The following is a 17,116-nucleotide window of genomic DNA, read 5'->3' as shown; positions in this document are numbered from 1 at the left end:
TCTCAGAAAATGACCAGCATGGGCCACTAGGTGGTATAGTGGATAGAGAACCAGCCCTGAAGTCAGGAGGACCTGAGTTCAAATTTGTTCTCAAGACATTTAACACTTCCTTCCTGTGTGACCCTGGGCAAGTCACTTAACCCCAATTGCCTCAGGAAAAAAAAAAATGACCAGCAACAGAAGAAGAAACACAACCCCTATCCCTGATTTGTCAGAAGATATGGACCTTGAGAATGTTGTTCAGACAGTGAAGAATCCAAGTTAAAGTCAAATGCCTATTTAAGGTATTAAGTGCCTCATATCTTAATATTTTAAATATCAATCTCTAGTGAAAGTATAATGGGAATTAAGTTATTATAGTGAATTTTAGAAGAATATAATTGGGTGGGAAAGTGCTACAGTAGTTAGAACACTACATGTTTAATCAGGGAGACCTAAGTTCAAATCTGGCTTTAGACACTAAATAGGTGTGTAACTCTAGGTATGTCACTTAAACTCTGTTAAATCATTTCAGGCAAGTGATTTCACTTCTGTCAGCCTCGTTTTTCTTATCTGTAAAATAGAAATAATAGTAGCACCTACCCACAAAGGTTGTTATGAGCATCAAATGAGATATTTATAAAGCATTTTGACAAAGTGCATGAACATACTTGCTTCCTTCTCCTTTATTGCTTACTGTATAATATTTAAGTCTTTGTCAATTTGTACATTTGGGCATTTTATGTTTTATACACTTCGTTTGTGTGGAGGAAATACCTATATTATATCTGATCTACACTGTACAATGAATACTTAAATATTCCTTTTCAGGGAGAATCTTAGATATGAGCCAAACTTCAACCCTAAGTGATCTTCCTTGGGGTTCTAAGGTGGGGGCAAAAAGAGACATAATCAGAGCTTTTTGGCACTTGCCCAGATCACATATGAGTAAGGGAAGAAAATCCTTCTCCTCTTATTAATTTAATTCCTGGCAGTATCTGAATCATGGATGAACTGTGATCTCTACCCTTTGAATACAGCAGAAAAAGTTTTTTGTTCTTGTTCTCAAAGATAACCATGACATCAAGGAGGTGTTGCCATTTCACACAAATGAATTGCGTTTGAGTGATGGAAAGCTGTGAGAGGTCACTAGCTTCATTATCTCCTCTGGAACCATCTAGGTTCAGTGGCCCATTCAAATGATCAGTTATCCATCAGGATGACTCTTGATACAGTGGAAGACCTTGCTCTTTTTGAGGTAAGGTCTTGAACAAATCTCAGTTTGACTGAGATAAGTACCTTTTCAGTGAATAAGGCTAGAAAGAAATGAGGTAAAGAATAACCCTTTTTACCTAGCCCCCCCAAAAAAGCAATCTATCTGGAAGGGGAAGGCCCTCAGAGTTTCTGATTTAAAAAAATTGATATTTACTTTCACTCTGAGTCAAACTGGGTCAAAACAAAGACCAAATAAGTGCAGTCTCAGATCTTTTGTTGGCTAATCAGTGAAGGTTAGAGTGGTTTGAGTTTAAGTCACCATCTTCTAGAGTGCAAGAACAAAGGAATGAGACTGAAAGAGCAGCAGAAAAATTGACAAAAAAGAAAACAGCCATTTCAGTCCTGCCAGGTTTAAAAACATTGCCTTCTCTAACTATGTAGCCTGTCAGAGGAGGCTTATAACTACTTATGTGATAGAGGGTGCAGAGGCTTCCTTGTTAGATTATAGAGACATGTTCCAAAAGTCCCTCAGAGAGCCTCCCCATTAGGCAAACCCAACAAATCCTTATCTAAAAAGAACTTGACCCCTTTCTTTAGATACCAGGCTTCCTTGTCTCCCAGACCTGAACCCAGACAATATAAATCTAGAATTAGCAGTCTTTTAGTGGGAGAGAATGATTATTCCATTTTCACTGCATTGATGAGAAGAGCCAAGTCCATCACAATGATCATACAAATTATAGTGGTTACAAAAAGGAAAAAACCTTTCAGCATACAGAAAATTGTCATTTTTCTAGAATTCATTCCAATTTTAGACTTTCAGAATCACTTGCTCTGGATTGAAGTTTTTTTATCTTTGTCATATTAGCTTTTTAATATAAATTTTTTTCAGTCACTTTCTGTTTGTATTTAGTTAATTAAAAGAAACTCCTTTGATCTACCCACAGTCAGACATTACCAAACATCAACAAAATGATGATGAACTGTTTAAATCACATTTATGAAGAAGATATAAGAAAAACTCTGTGTTTTAGGATGATTTTGTTTTGTTTTGATTATTTTAAAAGATGTAAGAAAAGAAATGAAAAACTAGGATGAAGAACTTACTGTTTCTCATAATTTAGGAGCACAAGAAAACTATGAAAATATTCAGGGAGGGGTGAGAAGAACAGGCATATTATGAACCTCACTTTTATCTCAACCAGGCAAGGGAAAGTAAAAACCAAAAACACATACATATAATTCAGTGCAGCAATAAATTAGACTCTAAAGAAAAATAGATGGGGAATGAAAAGAGAAGAAAGTTGAATTTTTAAAACAGATTAAAGTATGTCAGAGAATACACAGAAGTAATTTTTTTTTTTGTTTCAGTGGGTGAATTTTAATACAGAGATTTTTTTAAAAAATAAAGAACATAAAAGATTTAGTGACTGACACCAGGCTATCATAAAAAGAAGAGAGATAATGCAATAGCTATTTATTTATAGATATAGCAATATTTCTCACAGTCCTATTTCTCTGTCTTTTTTGTAAAAGATAGCAGCAAAGAAGAAAAAAAGAATTTGATGGAGCTAAATACACAATTAATGGTCATAGTCATGATTGTAAATGGAATGAACTTAACCATAAAATGGAAGAGAAATACAGAATGGATAAAAAGAGGAGTTCAACAATATTTTGTTTACAAGAAATATATTTAAAGTTTGAAGACTCACAAAGAGTTTGGGAAATAATGTGAAATAGGCAACTGTCCTTAATCCCTAAGTCTTCAAAGGAAAAGTCATAAATCTTTTTGAAAAGAATGTTGCCACAATTTTATACTTATGTGGATGAATGTAATAGTCAAAAAAGATTATAAAAGACTAGCCAAGAAACTTACAGAATTAATAGAAAGCTCAGTTCAGTGAAAAGAACATTGGCTCTGTAATAATAATTTTAAAAATCCCATGGTTTAAATACTGCATGTGATCAATTCTACATGGCCTTGGGCAAGCCTTTTAACTTCCCTAGGTCCCAGTTTTCTAATCTAAAAATAATGAAGGTATTAGACCAGTTTTTAAAAATTGACATGATTAAAAGAACAAACAGGAAAGCTACTTGATGTTTAAAAGCACCATCAATAGTGAAATAATAAAAATATTTAATATATTCCCTGTACCACATCATAAATCTAGGTTACACTATCTCACGATTCTATAGAACTGCAATGAGAATATTGAATACACATATAGAATATACCAGTAGAAATATGTGTATTTAGGAAGAATATGTGATCAAAGCAACTCACAAATGATGGATTTTTCAAAGCCCAGAAGTATCCTCATTTTTCTTCCTCTAGATTCACCATTTCTAGTGGATAGGTCATTCAGCTAGGTCCCTTGAGCCTCTTTTTTCTCCATGAGTCAATGTCTAATGGCCAGGGGTAACTCTTTTCTCAACTCCAAGTTTTTATTGTCTCAGTGTGTCTCCTACTGATATGAGACACCATGACCAATAAAAAGAGGAAGAAGAAATTCCATTCCATCCCCTTCCTAAGAGACAAAGTTATTTCATAACGTACTCTCTTCCATGCTACCAGGCCTCAAATTCTTCAAAACTGGCTCCTACTTCAACTGATGATTTAAAAGATTATGTCTCACTTTTTAAAGATTTATTTGGAGCTAATCAATCAATGAGTAGCTGCCCATTAATTCCATCAGTTTTAATGAGAGAATTTCATACTTTTTGAAGTGCTATCAATGTGTAACCCTTTAAAAAAGTATTTAAGACCTTAATACCCTGTTTTCTTTAATAACTATTTCCTCAGCTTCTGGGATTTTGTTAATTAGCCTGTGAAAAAATCAATTGATCAGGGGTATCCCAATCATTTCTTTTCTACCATCACCATCACCATCACCACTACCACCATTATATTAGTTTGATGTTTCTTAGCCTAGAATGCTAAGATGGTCCACCTAATATTAATGGTAATTAAAGTCATATTTTATTATAAGCAGCTATCTTAAGATTAGTTTACCTTTGTTTTCAAAACTGTATTTATACTATATAAAAGTATTTTGCTACATAATATTTACAGAAAGGCATAATTTAAAATGTATCTAGTAATATAATAATATTCCAGTGTCCACAGATATTTTATTTGCTCAAAAAAAATGAACTATTAAATTTTAACTATATTAAAAGCACATAGAATTTGATATCATCAGGAAACTAACTGGAGATTTTCCTGCCTTGTTTTTTATTGTTCTGTTACTATTCTATTTCAAAGGTGGTGTTTAGCAAATATTGCAGTTCCAGTGACATCATGGATCTAGTTTGCATCGCAACTGGTTTACCAAGGTAAGTTCTCCAGAATTGTCGTTTTTTGGACCAAGTATTTTGTCTTGTAAGTTTCCTAAGTTCAAATTCATGGAAAAGATAAGGCAGAGAAAATCATCACTATGAAGAACAAGAGTATTGCTGAGAATAAGGCAGTATTAAAGAAATGCCCAACATGGATCACCTCTTCTGCCCTAAGAGTTCTTTCAAGTCAGCAAAACTTAAGCAGTGTCATCTAGAGATAGTATGGTAAAGAAGGATCAAGTGAGGACTAGGGACTTAGATTAAGAATTAAAATTCTGGCTTTTCTCTTGGCTTGCGGATAGTGTTATGGAAAATAAGATTTTCCCAGTTAACTACTTATTATTCACAATAACAGTGCTAAAAGACAAAAAAAGACACAAGTTTTACATAAACACAAATATATTTGGAGGACAAAACAGTCATTTTGATTTGATTTGGTCAATAGACTCTAAATAACAAAACTGAGTGAATCTTCTAATTGTTTTAGCCTTTTGCATATATGAACATAACATCAGGCAAAAACATGTCAAAAATGAGACTAAAGGTCAAAATATAGTTTCATAACCACTTGTTGCTATATCAATCAGTCAATTTAATCAGCATTTATTAACTGTCCACTTACTGTGCTAGAGAGTACCTATTCTCATAGATCATGAAATCTAATGGGGGAAACAAGTAAACAGATTTGTATAAACAAACTATATACAGGATAAATAAGAAAAAAATTAAGAGTGAAAAAGCATTAGGAATAAGGGGAATTTGGAAAGGTTTCCCCTAGAAGATAAGATTTTAGTTGGGACTGAAAGAATGCCAAGAAACTTTATAGCCAGAGATGAGGAAAAAGAACATTCTGGGTATAGAAGACAGCCAGATTAAATGCCTGGAGTCAAGAGATGAAATTTTTTATTTATGGAATAGTATAGAGGTCCATGCTATTGCATTAAAGATCATGTAGTAGAAAATAAAGTATCAGAACATTTGAATAGCAGAAGGGATCTAGATTAAAAGGGATCTAGATTACAAAGTATTTGAATGCCAGAAGATTTTGCATTTGATTTTGAGGCAATAAGGTACTATTGAAATTTATTGAGTACTTTGGATGATATGGTAAGAAAATTACTTTAGGGAAATGATTTAGGTGGCTGAATGGAGGATGAGAAAGATTTGAACAAATAGACCCAATAGCAGATTATTGCAAAAGTCCAGGCATGAGATCAAAGGAAAGAAAGGAGAGTGTTCAGCAGATGTTAAGAAGTATTAAGGATGCCACTTAAGTTGTGAGCCTGAGTGACTTGGAGAATAATATCATCCTCTATAATAATAGGAAAATTAGTAGGAAATAAAATGTTTAGGAAGAAAAATAACAAAATCAGTATTGGATATTTTGAGTTTAAGATGTTTATTGGACATCCAGTTTGAAATTACTGAAAGGCTGTTGAAGATGTAAGATAAAAATTCAACAGAGAGGATATGGGGAAAAAAAAGTTAGATTTGAGAATCATTAGCATAGGATTGTTATTTAAATCCAGAGGACTTGATGGGTATGCTAAGTAAAGTAGTATAGCTGAAGAAGTGAAGAGAATCTATCATGGAACCCTCTGACTGATATCTACATTTAGAGGCATAGTCTAGATGAAAATAGACAGCAAAGCAGATTGAGGAGTGGTCAAGTAGGTAAGAAGTAAACCAGGAGAGAGTGGTATCCTGGAGACTTAGAGAGAAGAAAATTTGAAGGAAGGAAAAATGATCAACATTTTCAAAATGTGAAAAAAGTTGAGGTAAATGAAGATTGAGAAAATGCCACTGGATTGGCAGATATTCTCTGGTAGCTCCTATTGGTACTTTCTTGATAAATTGTTTTAGTACATGAATTTCCTAATGATAGCTGCCAGCATTAAAATGCACGTCTCCTCACTCTCAGTGTCAGACACTTTCTATTAATTATAAAATTGATCATAAGTGAGGAACAATCAGTTAGGAAAGAATTCTAATCTCATACAATGTAAGAGTTGTAAATATCCTTGAAAATCATCTGTTCTATTCCTGTTAGATGAAAAACTGATTGAAATTAAATTGACTAATAATTTGAATAATATTCTATAGATGAGTTACTGATATTTTCTACTTTACATTTTTAAATTTTCCTGATGTTAGAGATTCTCTCAAAAATTGCATGACTATTGCTAAAAATATATATGTAAGAATTTGTATGTATATGTACTTGTTGAAATGAATGTTGAACTCATGAATGAATGAACAAATGAATATTTATGGAAGCTGATATATTAGCAAGGCCACCTTCCAAGCAAAATTATACTAATGGAAGTACCTATGCTTGAAAGCATTTTTACCTCTTAGAAATATTTCATGTGCAACCTTCATATGTATGATGAAAGGGAGAGCTTTTATCCTCAAACCAAGGCGAACATGTTTTACTAAAACCAAAAGCTAAAGTAGTTTAGGCTTCTGCCTTACAATTTAGGCTTCATTCGGAAACAAAAACCTGTAAGGTCCCAAGTTAGCAACTAAATCAGAGAGCAATATACTTTATTTGTAAAGAGAATCTTGGGAAAAGGCTTATATTATTTCTGTATTTCACATTATGAGTATATGCCGACTCAGATACTGAATCCTGGGAGAAATGTGAATAGAAAAGAAAAAATATGGTTTTATTGACTCTCAAAGTAAATGTTAATTTTAATTTTCCTTTTAGTTTTTGTCACTCCCCTCAGTATTTCAGATCTTATAACTGAAAAAGAGGCATTTTTTTATTATTCTTGTCATTTTTTCCCTACAAATTCATTTGTAAATTTAGCTCATTAATTTGAGAATTTTAGAAGCATTTGTGTCCAAGGCATTGAAACCAATACAAAGGTAAATAAAATGTGGGGTTCCTGTCTTTCTGGAGCCTAATGTAAGATTTGTTCACAAACAAATTTAATACAAATGCAAATAAAAGCATTGTAAAGAACCATGATTAGATCAGGAATAGGTTACTTTTTCTTGGGGGAAAAAAATCCCACTACACATAATTTGTGAGATTTATTGCATTGATTAAATTATAACAATGGTCCTTTTGTGATCAGGAATTAAACAGTATTGTTTTTTAAGAAGAACTCAGCCTCCTTTCTCTCACATGTACCTCTATCCAATACTCATTTTAATTTACTTGTCATGATTAGGATATTTACTTGTTTTTTGTTTGTTTTGCTGAAGCACTTGGGGTTAAGTGACTTGCCCAGGGTTACACAGCTAGGAAGTGTTAAGTGTCTGACATCACATTTGAACTCAGGTCCTCCTGACTTCAGGGCTGGTGCTCTATTCACTGTGCCACCTAGTTGCCCAGTAAAGATATTACTTGTGAAATTAACAAAATAAATTTAATATCCAATTATTTCAATTTTTATGATATTTACTTACATATGTAAAGATGTAGTAAAGTTATTTTTCTATGAATACAATTGTAATTTTTGTTGGTTCTTTTTTATTAAATGATATTTTTTCATATCCTCCAATTCAATCATTATCATTATTTCAAAACTCCAGAGTTTATAAATTATGAGGATAGACACCATGCCATTTCTCTTTGAATCTTCCTTAATACCTAGGATAGTTCTACATTAGTATCTGCTTAATAAGTGCTTAATTGAATGCATATCATATCTTGAACTTAATGTGGTTATATTTCCTCTAAGTTAAAAAAAAATCTTTAACATAATGTATTATGTTTCAGAGATCTTCAAAAAATTAAGGTTTGAAAACAATGTATTTAATATATCTTTCAGGAATACAACAATATCACTTTTGACCATAGATGATGCTCTGGTTTCTATTGATCCAACAATGCCAACAAATTCAGAAAGGTAATAACATTTTCTTTTTTATCATACTATGTGACCTAACACAGTGTTCTGTAATTAAAAAAAAAAAATCTTCCCATTCTCTTTTTCTTGTTCTATTGAGTTTTTGTGTCACCTTCATTTCCAAATATATTTCTTGTTCAGCAAGGTATACCTTATAACAAAAAGTAAAAAAAGAAAGAGGAACAAAAGCAATCCAACAAATTTACCAACATATCAACCTTGTCTGACAACATGTGCAATATCCCACACTTCTAAATACCAGATTTTGGAGAGAACAGATGCATGTGTTCTTAATTTTTATTAGCAGACAAATTTTGCTTCCCAAATAATTACTATCTAGTAGTTTTAAACTGACAGACATAATTTGCTTGAAGCAAACCCAGATCAGAAACTGTATTTTTATAGCTTATTATATTATTTACTTTGCAGCAATATAAAAATATTCTTTTTTTGGGGGGGGGGTTTCCGAGGGGGGTGTTTTAAGTGACTTGCCCAGGGTCACACAGCTAGGAAGTGTTAAGTATCTGAGATCAGATTTGAATTCAGGTCCTCCTGAGTTCAGGGCTGGTGCTCTATCCACTGTGCCATTTAGCTACCCTGAAAATATTCTTAATAAAATTCCTTTAAACAGGAAATTTCACTAATTCATTCAATATTAAAAAAAAAAAAAACTAACTAGTTCCTCTAATTTTCCTCTCATCCTCCTCATTCTGCTCTGTGTATATTATAGTTTGCCAATGTTCTTCTTAAGTTGTAGTGTCTAAAACCAAAAAACTTTGCTCCTAATGTGGCCTATACTTTCTTTACCTCTTATTTTCCAACCCTCATTCACATACATATACTGACCTGTAGAAAGTCTACCCACTCATCATTCTTCAAGACCAGCAAAAATTCATCTAATCTGTAAAGACTTTTCATCATCCTACATGAGTTTTCTTTTCTGTGAACTTTTTTGAAATTGTTGTTTTAGAAATTAATCTAATATCTTTATACTACTGTGTAATATCTATCTTGTTGTCCTGTCATTCAGAAGTGTTATTTATATTTTTTAGTGTCATATTACTGTTTTGTATGTATTATCTCCCTAAATAAATTATAGCTTTCCTAAAAGCACTGAATTTTTGCATAACTGCCTATACTCCTATGACATCTAGCACTGTAGTTAGCTAATGATAGTTGATCAATTAATATTTGTTTTCAATGTTAAATTTGGTCTTGTCTCTCAAAAAATTGGTAAATTCTATGACAGCAAAATACCATAATATTATTGTATTGAATAAATAAATGAATAAAGCATATGTTAAGCACTTATATGTCAAGCATGGAGTTATATATTTTGAATACAAATAGCAAAAACAAGGACAATCCCTAGTACTTTTTTTGTATATTCCTTTTAGAACCTGTATTATGTTTATTCTCAATAAAAATTCATTGATAAGGTTGATTAGAGTTAAATTGAATGCCCATAATCTACATAGATAAGAAAGTGTTCCCTAATTCCCCCTGGATTGGTTCTCAAGATGCTTCTTTCTGTAGTGAGAGGGGAGGCAGCATGGTTCATTGGAAAGACTATTATCTCTGAAGACCTGTGTTCGAATCCTATCTCTGATATTTATTACCTGGGTCTACATAGGCCTCAAGTTCCTCATCTATTATCATTGTTGTTCATTTATTTCCATTTTGTCTGACTTTTTGTAACCCCATTTGGGATTTTTCTTGGCAAAGATACTGAAATGGTTTATTATTTCCTTCTCTAGCTCATTTTACAGATAAGAAAACTGAGGCAAATAGGGTTAAGTAACTTACCCAGGATCAGACAGCTAAGAAATAGCTGAGGCTACATTTGAACTCAGGAAGATATCTTTCTGACTTTAGGCCTGGCATTCTCTGCACATGCTATTTTACTGAACTCATCTACTCTTCACTATAAATGAGGGAATTGGTTTCTAGGATTCCTTCCAATTTTAGATAAAGGTCAAGTGACTTTGCAGCCTGTTAGATATTTCTTATACACACATTCTGATTTTCAGGAATATTCTTCCATCATACCCTGTAAAGACACGGAGCTACCACCTACGAGAAAATAGAGAATTGAGCAACAATTTATCTTTCAATCTCCTTATGCTGTTGTCATATATCTTTCTTCCTTTTCTCAGCTCAATTCCTTGAAAAAGTTTTCTATAATCTCTTACTCCTTCTTTTCATGCACTTCTCATTTTAAAATCTTTCTCAGATTTCATCAGTCAATTAAAACTATTCTCTCCAAAGTTAGTATTTTTCTCTTACTTGCCATATCTTTCCTCCTAATTCTTCTCAGCCTAATTGCTACATTTCATTTTGTTGACTATCTTCTCCTGGATACTCTTTTCTCTGAATTTTTGTGACACTACTCTCTCCTAGTTTATCTCCTTCCTGTACTACTAGACTCTTGCTGGCTCATCATCTACATCATCCCTTCTTCTGTGGATGCTCCCCAAGGTTCTGTCCTGGACCCCTCTGCTCTTTTTTCTCTTTACCCCTTCTTTACTCCTTCTTTTTAATTCCCATATCTATAATTTGTATGCACATAACTCCCAGATCTACAAATCCAGTGTCAATCTCTATCCCAAGGTTCACTCCTATGTCACAAATTGTCCATTGAACTCTTCATACTGAATTTCCAAGAGACATCCTAAACCCACATATTTAAAACTGAACTAATTATCTTACTCCTTAAATTCTTCTCTCTTCTTTAGTCAAAGGCATTATTATTCTGCCCTCCCAATTTTGTAACCGCAACATTATCCTTGATTTTTCACTTCCTTTCTCTTACCCCATCTCCATCAGATATTTCTACTTTCATGATGTCTTGAATTCTTCCTCTTCTCTTCACTCCAGCTACCAGCTATATTCAGATTTTCATCACTTTCAATATAGATTTTGCATAATCTACCAATGTTATCCTCATGTGAATGTCATTCTAGCATTCTAGGAAATAGTTTTCTAGCAGAGCTTAGACTAGGTATCCTATGTTGCTAAAAATCCTGAGAACTGTATTTCTTCTCAGGAGGAAAAGAGAGGACGATATCTTGGGACTGGAATTTGAGGGAGGAATTGGGGAGTTTTTTTCTGCTAAAGTGGGATTTTAAATCTTCTGAAGAAAACAAGAATGTTAATTACTTTATTTAATTACTAACTATTTGACACAGCTTTTTCTGGAGATTTCTTGACAGAAGGCTCTGGAGAATATATTTAAACCAGATAATAAAGAACCATATTGGCTCTGATGCCTGAATTAAATGAGAACATATCTCAAGCAATCAATCACCCAAAATACCTTAGTCTAAGTCTCTGAAAACTTTTGGATGAAGTAAAATAATGCCAGATAGGAAATTGTTCCAATAGGCTGGGAAATTTGGTCACAACTCTAGGAGTTATCCATAAATTATCAACAAGTTCAATAGAAGGAAAAAATCCAGAAATGGGAATTGTAGCATTTTACTTTCCAGCATACCTCTAAGGAATAAAGGTATCAGAGGATGGGTCAGAGAATGATATATTGAGAAAGTTCTTCAGTTTAACAGGCTACTGAGAGTACTTCTCTAGGATGAAAGAAATCACAAGAAAAAGTCAGTTTTTTCTTCAACCTCCTGATGCCTGTCAATCCACAGACATTTATCCATATACATATATACATATTTATATATGGTATATGCACATTGTCCATGTAGGTTATATTTCATATACATACACACACACACACACACACACACACACACACACACACACACACACATATTCCATTGTAGAATTCCATAGGTTAGATATAAAAATAAATGGAATATTTTGCCTAAATATTTTTCCTTAATTTTTTTAACTTGGAGCTCAGAGGAATGGTGATTTAAATCATGGTATTTTGCTTAAAATACATCCCCTAAAACTGAAAGAGGAAAGAGGAAATATGGACATTAGAATCCATTATATTGTAAGAAAAGTTACCAGGCTATTTGATCCTTTGACCTAGTGCTCCCACTACTGGACATATGACTCATCAAGGCTAAAGATAGGCAGAAAGAGCTCATTTATACCAAAGTATTCAGAGCAGCATTTCTAGTGATAGCAAAAACAAAAACCTCAAAAAACAAGAATTTTTAGAAACAAAGAAACACATTTTGGGGAATGACTGAATAAATGTGGTTTTCCTACAATGTAGTAATTATCTCTACTTCTTAGATTCTAGCTTCATTCAGTATTCAGTAATGGTGCCATCCCCTTTAGGAAGTTATTCTTGATCCTTGTGTCTATCTGTGCTTTCCCCCTCCTCAAATTGTCATGCACATGTTATATGTTTACATATCTACTCAGTGTAATAAAAATTCCTTATTGCTTTGAGTCTCTGGCATTTAATTCAGTGTCTCATGCATAAGAAGCATGTCATAAGTGCTTGTTAATATGGAATATAATACTTTTTGTTATAAGAAATAACAAATATGAAAAATTTAGAAAACTTGTAGGAACATATATATGTATATGCAAAATATATTGAAAGACATCAGAACTCAGATTGAATGAAATAATCAATATTGCTTCTAGAGGGCTAATGATTTGACATACTCAGTAGAATAGTCATAGATAGCAGGATTGGAATGTAGCATAAACTATTAGAAATTTTCACAGTGAAAATTTCTATCTCACTGCTTTTGTTTGTTCCAAAGAAGAGTTCTATGTAGGAAAGAGGGCAGCCAAGGGGATTTTTGGAAAGTGACAGTTGTGTGTTTTTTTTAAAGCATCAATAAGCCTTTTTTTTTTTTTTAATAGAACTGGTCTACTTGTTTTGCTTTTTTAAATATCCCAGTGGGACAATTAAAAGATATATTAATAAAGTCTAGAATCAGTGTGAGAAAAAAATACATTTTGAGGTTCCATTCAGTACTTCATTACAGTTCTAGCAGGATTTATAAATTAACACTTATATATAATTGAGAAAGAATGGCAAAATGTATACTTCAATAGACCTGTGATCTCATTAACATGGTTAATTCCTTACCATACTGTAAATCATAAACTCATCCACCCCTGCCTCACCTATACAGTTCTTGTTTTAAATCCAAAGTGTCCAGCCTGTTGATCTCCATCACTTTCTCTCGATAACCCACAGATACCAGTGGAGAACATGAGCTGTCCAGTTCTTACTACCTGATTGATCCATCTTTTTTTTTTTTTGCCCATACATATTTGTATATTTGATGATATACTTTATTCTGGTTCTTCATAAGTATTTATTTTGTGTTGCAGCCTACTCACACACCCACTTTAATCCTCTCCATTTGCCTTCTGGGTGAAAGTCATTTTCAATTCTTTGAAAACTATAGAATTCTATGACTCACAGTCTTATGACACTACCACCAAAACATTGATATTAAAAATATGTGTTTGTTTCTAGAGCATGTTTAGCATTTTTAAAGGAGCTTCACAGTTTCTCAAAGTCAGTCCAGCTTGTTTTCTCCTTCTGGTTTAATTTTGAACCATTGTTGCCCATTTGTAATATCTGTCCCAGATATATAAACTGATGAGCTACCTCTATAGATCATCCAAGTAACTGCATGTCATAATTCTGATAATAGACATTGTTCATATATTCTGACATCCTCAAAAAATTTTTTTAATCTGAATTTTCCCCCTGTATATATGGTTAGGCCAAACTTTTGTAGTTAACATAGAAAGAGCAATGGGAACCAGTGCTACTTCCACTTCTGACCTCTATATCCATCATCTAGAGGAGTTCACCAACCACTACAACCAGCTTTTACTTGGTAGGTAAACCCAAGAGATCTAGGACTAGCTGCATTCCTCTGACTGCATCCACTGCCTCTAGGATACCCTCTGTAGCCATTGGTCATGGAAGCAAACTTGTAAAGACCTGACATGGCAATTACTACTAAAGTTGTTATTCATTCTACCTCCTCAGCAGCCCCAGCTACTGAAAAACTAGAACAGAAATTGTTCACTATTCCTGTCCTTAGTGTTGTCAAATGTTTCAGCAGAGGCAGCTTAAACAATGGAAATGTCACTAAAAAAAATAGAAGCTTTGTAATGTTTTGCTGGAGAAGGGAAGAAGAAATCTCATGCATGAGGAGAGGAAAGGTTTTATAGTCTCTTTGTTGCATTGTAGCTGGAAAATCTCCTACATGATTTTCCACAATTTTTTCTCCATTTCTTGCTGTTGCTACCGATTATAATTCCATGGATCCTTATTGCCTAGAGCTTTTGTGCTACTTTTGGATGATTCCACTTCTACAATGTAATGTTCTAAAGTACTATCCAAAGCTCTGAAGCTTCTATGCATTGCTTCTCTATTGTTTCTGTGCTACTATTTGTTGGAGTTTTTGCTCTGTCCTGCTGAACCATCAACATGCTTCTTGCCTGATGCTTCTTGCCTCTGCTTTTACTGTTTTGAGGAAATTACCATTCTCTTACTAAGAGATGTCCAAGGTGCTTTAGATTTAATCAATGAATTTTCAGATGTTTTGTAAACCATTTAGTGGCTCCACTTGGCTAGTCAATAAAAGGGCCAGTAGGCTATTTAAGTTTTTATTTATTGTCCCCTCTTAATTAAAGATAACCAGCATTTACTCTTAGCTGACTCATGGAGTGAATTCCTTTCACCTCCTTCCAAAAAGGATAGAAGTAGTATACTGTTCATGTGAATAGCTTCTCTAGGTGGGGGACGGAGAGGAATTTACAATTTTTAAATTTAAATATGTGGATATAATACAAAGGTACTGCATAGCAAAGTGAGAAATAAACTGGAATTCTAAACAAGGAGCAAGGGAAAAAAAAAAAAAAACTGAAAACAACAAAAATCCCTGGAAATAAAGTTTAACCAATGAAGGGAGGAAACAAATCTTTTTACAGGAACTCATTCTAGCTGTGTTCATATGTTAACCTGCCAAACTTGTTTCAAACTTCATAAGTGCTTTTAAAATTAACTGGGGATAAAACCAGAAAATAAGGAGATAGTTACTACTCTCAAGGAGCTTACTCTCTTAGGAAGAGCTAACACATAAAATCATAATAAATGGAATAGCTAGAAAATCCCTAGGATACAAGGGTAGGGTAGGTGGTGTGGCCCTAGGATCTTTAAGTTACATCTATAATTCAGATAACAATGCTAGAGAAAGGGTAGATGATTAGGATTCGTGATCACCATCCATCTCAATGGAAGGAAGAGTTGGTTAATTTCATCTCATCCAAGTGGTGTCAGCAGTAAAGCAGCTAATTGGGTTAAAGAGTAGGTTGGCTTGGCTAAAAAGGAGTTAAAAAGAAGAGGGATCCTCCTGTCTCCCTGCCACCCTATATATGAAATATACTATTTCATGATTATAGCCAAGTCCCAATGATAAAATTCTCTCTACCAGTTTCTCTCTACTCAGTCTTAAGTTGCTTAAAGGCATTGAGAGGTAAGTGACAAATGATATGTTCTTGCTCACATAGCCACTATGTTTCAGAAGCAGGAGTTGAATCCAGATTTTCTGCATTTCAAGGCAAACTCCTCTCCATTATTCCACACTGCCTCTCAAGCAGTGTACTCTCCTTACTTTCCTTATCCCCAGGGAGGGAAATTAAGTAGGTATTCTTGAAGGTCTCTTCTAGCATTCTTACTTGAGAGACAAATATCATTTTGCCAATATGGTATCATTTTTTTATCCTTTTTTTTTTTTTTTTTGACAAGGCAATTGAGATTAAGGGTCACACAGCTAATAAGTATTAAGTATTTGAGGCTGGATTTGAATTCAAGTCCTCCTGATTTCAGGGTCAGTATTCTATCTACTATACCATCTAGCTGCCTCAGTTTCATTTCCTTGAGACATGAAGGCTTATATGTTTTTGAGTCCCCTACAACAACACATACATCTGGAAAGTGTTATAACTTAAGCCATTATCAGATAATATCTTACTTAACAGTTAGGAGGAAAAGGATGGAGGCATTTTGTGATGACTGCACTAGCACCAGTTTTAGCCCTCTACAGTATTTGATGTGGAGGTCTAGGAAAAGGAATGAGATGCACATGTTTAAAAATGCTTTTATAAGGGCATGAGAGGAGGAATTCATACTTTTTGTGTTACTTATTACTGCTGGGTTTCTGTTTTGAGAATTCGTGGTGACACATTATTATAAGGAATCTTTTTTCAGATTTAATCATTCTTCCAGCCTTACACCCTGAATTGGGACTTTTATTTGAATCAGGTGCTGAGCACTTTTAAAGAGTAAGTTGGGACCTTGTTTGATCCTGCTATGTATTGTCTAGGATTTTGTTCCTGCTTTCTCTGTTTACTGAGTGTTATGTTCTTCAGGAATCATAGAGCAGTTCCAGCCAAAGGACGGTAAATTCACTGAGATTATCTAGACAGCTTTCTTATCAGGGCCTTCATGGACTTTCTAGGCATCAGAGCCAAGTATGGGATAAAACAGCATAGTTGTAGAGCTGTACCTCCAGTAGACAATTGCTAAACATAGCTTACCAGTTGTCTGGACGACCATAGATTCAGAGGTTAGAGCTGCAGGACTGCATAAGGGACTTTTAATCTAGATCTTGAACCAGGATTATAGATATAGTATACTATAGTATAGTATAGCATCCTTTTCTGGGGTCAAAGTGATAGAGCTGCAGATTCATTCCTGTTCCACTGTTTTGGTTACTTACCTAGGGTATGAAATCAAAAAATGACTCCTAAAT

At 33.8% G+C, this 17,116-nt stretch overlaps 1 protein-coding gene across 1 annotated transcript in view; it reads left to right on the top strand.

Moving 5' to 3' along the window:
• Positions 1-17,116, top strand: part of PDE9A (phosphodiesterase 9A) — a 162,958-nt gene that overhangs the window by 14,070 nt on the left and 131,772 nt on the right. The window contains exons 2-3 of the mRNA XM_051984810.1: positions 4,463-4,533; positions 8,322-8,399. Coding sequence (XP_051840770.1) covers positions 4,463-4,533; positions 8,322-8,399 — 149 coding nt within the window. The remainder of the gene's footprint in view (positions 1-4,462; positions 4,534-8,321; positions 8,400-17,116) is intronic.

Source organism: Antechinus flavipes, chromosome 3, assembly GCF_016432865.1.
Source record: "Antechinus flavipes isolate AdamAnt ecotype Samford, QLD, Australia chromosome 3, AdamAnt_v2, whole genome shotgun sequence".
In the NCBI taxonomy this organism is placed as follows: Eukaryota; Metazoa; Chordata; class Mammalia; order Dasyuromorphia; family Dasyuridae; genus Antechinus; species Antechinus flavipes.
This window is presented reverse-complemented; position numbering and strand designations above follow the sequence as displayed.